At 34.4% G+C, this 7,518-nt stretch overlaps 1 protein-coding gene across 1 annotated transcript; it reads left to right on the top strand.

Annotated features, from left to right (window-relative positions):
* Window positions 1-3,659: 3,659 nt before the first annotated feature.
* LOC115976239 (formin-2) lies at window positions 3,660-5,462 on the top strand. The gene is made up of 2 exons (XM_031097411.1): window positions 3,660-3,948; window positions 4,059-5,462. The coding sequence occupies exons 1-2, from the start codon at window positions 3,789-3,791 to the stop codon at window positions 5,246-5,248; spliced, it is 1,350 nt and encodes a 449-aa protein (XP_030953271.1). The 5' UTR covers window positions 3,660-3,788; the 3' UTR covers window positions 5,249-5,462.
* The last annotated feature ends 2,056 nt before the right edge of the window (window positions 5,463-7,518 follow it).

Genomic DNA, 7,518 nt, shown 5'->3' with positions numbered 1-7,518 from the left:
CAAAATAGTTCATAGAGTAATAAGTAGTTATTAAAAGCTTTCCATAATATAAATAAATAACTTTCCATTGTTATCGTATTTATGGAGGTTTGGTGCACAATGTTTATTTGAGCTTGGATCCTACTATGATTTATGATAAGTGCATGATTTCTTATGTATTAACTATTAAGGTTAGGGTTTTGTAGTTGAATTGACATCTTCCTATATACAAAGTGCTTAGGGATCTAGGGGGAAAGGGTTTGAGCTATGAGATTAGTAGCATATTGTAATTATTTCTTAAAAAATATATATATGTATATATATATATTAAGGTTGGGTCCTCTCTCCACTCTCCACTTCAAGATATTAGAAAATAACTCTAGGTCTCTTTTGTTTAGAGACTAGGGTGGTTCAGTCAAAATAATATAGACAAGAGTAGCTTTGTTCATCAAGAGTTGTATACCCAGCTTTTAATCTTTATTTGATTGTATGTGTTTCAATATTTCAGCATGTGTATTCCGGCCAAAATTGGCAATTAACCCCAATTGCCCAATTAATAATTAGTAGGCACTGTTTCGAAACTATATTTTTTAGTAATATCTCGAGTTTCTAAAACTCGATTTAGGGCTTATAAATCGAGCCTCAAAGACTCGATTTTCATGTTTTGATCAAGTCTGATTAGGCACTTTTCCACGTGGTGTCCACCTAGAAATTGAGTCTTAGAGACTCGATTTGTATTGCAAGCAATATTTTTCCCTTAAAGGCTGCCTTCATTTGCTCAAATTGCGCCTCTCCCAGTCTCCTCTCCATGCTTTTTGACAAAAGCACGAAATGGGTTCACTTCTTATATGGGACTGTCTCTAAATTCCCAAAATACACAGTGATGAAAACCCCAGAACTCACAAGAACCACTACCAGCACAGTTCTTGGGTTCTGAAACCACCGCTGAGGCCCTCGTGGCCTGAAATGCTGAACCTGGTACTGATCAACGTAGTAATATCTCTTAGCACCTCCTAGAAAAGGGTTGGAATGAATCTGATTGAACCGAGAAAGCTTTGAGAAATACAAGAATATGAAGAAAACCCAGAAAATCGAAGACCCAGTTTGGGAAATTCTAAAAGTGGGTTCTTGAATTGGAGCTTTGGGGGTTATAATCTTGGAAGTGTAACTTCGAAAAGTATCGAGTGCGAGCTTTGCTCTTCGTTGGTATCCCATGAGTTGGGAAGAAGAAGAACAAGAACTTAGTTAGGTTTTTTTTTTTTTTTTTTTTTTTTTTTTTCTTCGTATCAAAGTCTGTTTGTGGCTTGTAGTGGATGCAGGTGTGAACATAAATCGACATTCTAACTGTCGAAATATAAATCAAGTCTCTAAGACTCGATTTTCAGGTGGATGCCATGTGGAAAAGCGCCAAATCAAACCTAATCATAACATAAAAATCGAGTAACTGAGGCTTGATTTATAAGCCCTAAATCGAGTTTTAGAAACTCGAGATATTAGTAAAAAAATATAGTTTCGAAACAGTGCCTACTAACTATAGTTGAGCAATTAGGGTTAATGGCCAATTTTGGCATGTGTATTCCTCAAAGTCTTACCAAAGTGCATCACAAAGCTTAGATGCTATAGTATATGAGAATTGAGAAGAGTTTTGGTCTCAATCACAATATGAAACACACCAAAAACCCTTCTGGCTGGTGAAGGGCTGAAGCTTAATTGAGATCACGAGGCACATAGTACCAATCATAAGAAGCTAGCTGTAGAAGCGACAGGCATTCTGTGTTTTGCTTTAAGCTGAGCAGAGACATTTCTCTCTTGCCACGTAGTTCCAATGTGAACTGAAGGACATTATCCTAACAAACACGCATCACCTCAAATTTGTTATCATTAGTCATTCTTTCAATTAAAGGACTCATGACATTTGTGGCTACTCTGCATATCCCGTGAACCAACAGGGACCCAACTATACCTATTAGCATTTTTTTTACCAAAAATTCTAACACCATATAAAATTCCACAATTTGCACTGTAACGGTTCACGTAGTAAATTGTAAATGACAAAGAAAAAATTGTGAATTTATATAAAAATAACAAATGGTCCGTTATAATCTAACATATAAGATAGTTTTTTTTTTTTTTTGAGAAACGCACACACACACATGTATAGAGGGGAAGGGGATGAGATAAGAGAATACACTCACACGTCAATACCAAAACTACATGCAACAGTTAGTGTCGCGGAGCAAGTGATAAACCCCTTCTCAATATCACACCTTACCGATGTGGGATAACTCGACAACACTGAGTATCTTTTTTTATTTGAGAAACACACACACACACACATATATGGGAGAAGGGAGATGAGATAAGGAAATACACCCACACGCTAACACCAAAACTACATGCAACAGTTAGTATCGCTGAGCAAGTAACACATAAGATAGTTATAATAAAAATTATGACATTTTATATAATACTAGAATTTTTTTTTTTTTTAATACCAAGAAAGGAACAAACTCAATAAATGTGAGTTAAAAAAAGAATCAGAAAGCCAATCTTGGACCTTACTTTATCCACCTTTCTTATCTCCTAGTTGCCTTACTTTTTGAGCTGTTTGGTAGTAAGAATTGAACGAACATTACTGCTTATAGTTTGTGGTTCACTGGTTTTTGCATGAATGACGTAATGAGGCTGGTTTTATAAAACTAGTAAATCTAAAATTTAAAACCTAAGACAGCTAGAAGAAGAAAAAACAAATAAGTCTAATTCACAGAAACTATATCATCATTATAGGATCAGGAGTGGAGCCATGTACATGGGTATTTCCTAAATATATAAATATATATAATTATTTTAATGTTTTCAAAATTTAATCTAGAAAAATAAGGGTTTGCCCCATCAAATATTTGAATTAGTCCAATGATACTCTTAAAAATAATAATTTGTCTAATAGTTATAGAGACATAATTTTGTTTCTTGCAATTTTATTTTTTATTATAAAATATGCTCTTATATTTGTTAAATATTTGATAAAGTTTGGTTTCAAACGTGTTTAGATCTATCTTTTTCAACCCATTATGTGGCAATTAATAAGTCATTGATTCATTAAAAAAAATCTTATCATTAAAACTACACATAACATGTCATTTTTTTTTTCTTTTTTTACAAGATAAAAATTCTACTCTAGTCTAATCTAAGTATATATGTGAGTGAAAGCTCTCTCCTGGAGACTTGAACCCCGGCCCTTGCCCCCCACACCTCACAAGCATTTATACTTGTGGAGCGACCATCACACCAAGAGTGTGCGGTGGTACATAAAATGTCTCTTTAATTGCCATATAATGAGTTAGATCAAGATAGCTTCAAATATGTTTGGAGCATAACTTATTCCTTCAAGTTTTGGATCATTCATATTTTTGAAAATTTCATTAATTCAATTGAAAGATTTTTTATTTATTTTAGTATAAAATTTGATAATTTGTATTGAAAATGAAACTTTTTTAAGAATTTCACTATGAAAATGGTAAAGTGAGTTTTATTTTATGAAAAATCGTCATTAAGCATAATTTTGATTGAAAATATTAAACTCTTTTTTTTGGTTGGTTGTGTATATATATATATATAACTTATCAAATAACATGTGTGTGTATAATAAAAAAAATATATATGTACACATATATGTGTGGAAGGTTATCTTAATTAATATATTAGTCCCAAACAAAAATTCCTAACTCCCCCGTATAGGCCTGAGCTTTTCTTATTAAAGCCAACCATAGCTCATTCTCACAGTCCATACAGTTCCATAAAGAGATAGGATGTCTTGGTTTGTAATAATATTCTTTCTCAGCCTTGCATTTAATAGCCTTTCGGAGGCTGGCCATGAGAAGAATCTTCCATCTGCCATTGTTGTTGGCAGTGTCTACTGTGACACATGTTTCCAGGAGGATTTCTCAAAGTCCAGCCACTTCATATCAGGTTCATTTCAACAACTACATAATTATTATTAGTGTTTTTCATGTTACAAACTTTGGGTTCTGTTTCAGTTCTGTGTCAACATTAATGTTTGTTACCAAAATTGTATGCAGGTGCATCTGTGGCTGTAGAATGCAAGTATGGGACTTCAAAACCAAGTTTTCATAAAGAAGTGAAAACAGATCAGCATGGAGAATTTAAAGTGCATTTGCCTTTCTCAGTAAGCAAACATGTGAAGAAAATTGAGGGATGTTCTGTGAAATTGATCAGCAGCAGTGAGCCTTATTGTGCTGTGGCCTCAACAGCAACTTCATCTTCACTCCATCTCAAGTCAAGAAAGCAAGGGACTCACATATTCTCTGCTGGGTTTTTCACCTTCAAACCATTAAAGCAGCCAAACCTATGTAACCAAAAACCAAGCATTCAAAATTCCAAGGAATTGGGTTCCAATAAACGCTCACTTCCTCCAACTGATGGTCTAGATTTTCCACCTCCAATTCAAGACCCAACAAGCCCATATCTCCCCCCTCTTCCTAAACTGCCTGAGCTTCCACCATTGCCACTACTCCCTCCTCTCCCAAACCTTCCAGGACTTCCATTTCCACCACCTAATCAAGGAAATACTACAAACTCAAAACCTACTACTACTGAATCCTTAAAGAAAACTCAGTTACAAGATGAAAAGGAAGCCCACCCAGATGATCTCTTTCCACCACTTTTAACACCAGTTTTACCCCCAATTCAAGACCCAACAAGCCCATATCTTCCCCCTCTTCCTAAATTGCCTGAGCTTCCACCATTGCCACTACTCCCTCCTCTCCCAAACCTTCCACCATTGCCACTACTCCCTCCTCTCCCAAACCTTCCAGGACTTCCATTTCCACCACCTAATCTAGGAAAGACCACAAACTCAAAACCTACTACTACTGAATCCTTAAAGAAAACTCAGTTACAAGATGAAAAGGAAGCCCACCCAGATAATCTCTTTCCACCACTTCTTCCGCCACTTTTTCCACCACTTTTACCACCAAATCCATTCCAGCCATCTCCTCTTATTCCTAACCCTTTCCAGCCACCTCCTCTTATCCCTAACCCATTTCAACCTCCACCAGCACCATTGTTACCTTCCCCACCAGCAGGTCCAGCACCATTGTTTCCTTTTCCACCAATACCAGGTTTCACTCCATCACCACCACCACCAGCTCTGCCATTCCCTTTCCCTCCAATAGTTCCTCTCCCACCTATCCCTCGCATCCCTGGCATCCCTCCTGCTCCTTCTTCAAAGCAAATTAGTTCTCCTTGATTAATCAGAATCTATCCAGCATGTACAATTCTTCAATAATAGCTTTCACATGTTCTTCACTTTGTTTCATGTAAATTATAATATATATTTGTGGATTTGCCAGAACAATGAAGTTGGATGTTTGTGGAGCATGTACTGTGTCTACTGTCAGTGAGTAAGGAGAAATAAATACTAAATTGTTGTATTATTGTAATAAAGCTAAGATTTCTGTCAATCACAGGTTTCACTCTGTATTTTTTTTTTCTCCAGAATTGGGTGTTTAGATTTGAGTACTTGTTATTTCCTGGCATGTGTAATCCTCCATCCAATACACACAGATAATTACAGGAAAGAATCTTTTTGGCGTGACCCCAAGATATTGGCTAGGAGTTTCGGTGCTAGAATTTCATGGATCCATTAAACCAATCCCTTAGATTCATAGGTTTCACTCTGTAAATCCTTATTGTTACTGTAATTTTAACCATTAGGCATTGTCATTGGACAAAATTCATTCTACTATGGTGAAACGATTTCTGTTTGGAATTCATAATTTAATTTTTAAATGAATTGAATTGAATTCACTTTACTATCGACTCATTTGTTTGGAATAGACATCAATTGAAATCAATGGAATTTAGTTTCATTTAATGTTTGGATTAAAATGTAAAATGCATTGAATCGGAAAGAGTATATTCACATTATATTGAATTTAGAATTTGAGCTTCCGTTTCACGAGTACCACTTGAGAGTTGAGAGACATAGGTGGTGTTGGCTTATGTTCATTTACGAACTGGTTACCTCTATATTAACTGTATACACTGGGTATAGTACGATATAATTAAAAATAATTACAATTGTATATATATCTATATATGTGCTCAAATTATATCTAATAGAAGAGTTACACATTTTTTAAGTCATAGATATATACATGAATTTTACTCTCTCTTTTTTTTCTTTTCTTTTTTTATATATACATGAGTTTACTCTTTTTTTTTATTGAGTTTTTTATGGTTTAAGTCATAGATAGAACACGTGGTGCAAAATTAGATAACAATTAAAATCCAACTTAGAATCTAGTTGGATTTTCTCTCAATTTTGGTTTTAAATATTTGCTCTATACTAATTTCTTAAGTGAAGGCATAACCGCCAAAGGCTTTGTAGCTGTATTGGCACCTCCCCATGTACAAAGTGCTTGGAGGTCTAGGAGGAAATGATTAGACCTGTGGGGTTAGCAGCACGTTGTAATTATTTCTCAAAAAAAAAAAAAAAAAAGTGAAGGCATAACCATAAAATTAAAATAAAAGACATGCTTAAAATAAAAGACATGCAAAATGAATGAGCAACAGAACAAAACAAATGAACCTATAGTATGATCATATGGTGCAAGTAAGTTTTTTCTTTTTTTCATTATTCTATTGTTATAATAAATGGGGTAGGGAGTTTCAACTCTCGAGTCCTAATTTATTCAAAAAAAAACTTTCAAGTCCTAATTCTCCTCGTCATGAAAATTAACAATTGCTACTGAGTTATAAAGCTGTTAGCTTAATGCCAGTGAGTTGAGGACAAATATTGTATAATTTTCATTTTAATACTTTATTGAGAGTACAAGCGTACAACTTGAATGAGCCCGTACAGTTTCTCTGTCCCAATTATACTTAAATCGCCACACACACACATCTAGACAATTCTAGGGAAGGATGGTATAACACTATAGAAATTCAAAAAAAAGCAAGATATATTCTTTTCATTCCTTTTTTTGATAAGTAAAAAGTAACAGATATTCTAATAAAAAAATTTTGTAAAAATATGATCCAAATTGACATTCAAAATGCAGGGAATCATTAAAAATATCATCCTTTCTATGCTTAAACAAAAGCACCATGCCAAGCATACCTGGTGCAAAATGGCCTAGATTGCTTCATTCTGTCCTTCCCAACTTCTCATGTCTAAAGGCATAAATTGATACTATTCAAAAATTTCAACAATTATGCACTCTTTTCATCATTTTCACGATGACTTATTTGACGATTATGCATTCTTCTCGTGTCTAAAAGAAAGGGCATTAAAAGCCTCTTTATTCATACATTTTAGCCAACTAAAAACAGAAAATGAGAGCAACAAAACACAACATATAAGGTTTTGCTAAGCAGAGTACATCACCAGAAAAGAAGCCAAATCTAAAATCTTAGTAATAAGCTCATATAAACTCTATAATATTAAGGCATAGTTAACATATAACATGATAGACAAACTAAGCACCATGGACTTAAGACCATAAGTTAATATAG

The sequence above is a fragment of the Quercus lobata genome, chromosome 2 (assembly GCF_001633185.2).
Source record: "Quercus lobata isolate SW786 chromosome 2, ValleyOak3.0 Primary Assembly, whole genome shotgun sequence".
Taxonomy (NCBI): domain Eukaryota; kingdom Viridiplantae; phylum Streptophyta; class Magnoliopsida; order Fagales; family Fagaceae; genus Quercus; species Quercus lobata.
This window is presented reverse-complemented; position numbering and strand designations above follow the sequence as displayed.

Coding starts and splice junctions, on each gene's coding strand:
- LOC115976239 (XM_031097411.1), top strand. CDS start 3,789: ATGTCTTGGTTTGTAATAATATTCTTTCTCAGCCTTGCATTTAATAGC. Junction 3,949..4,058: donor GTCCAGCCACTTCATATCAG/GTTCATTTCAAC, acceptor AATTGTATGCAG/GTGCATCTGTGGCTGTAGAA.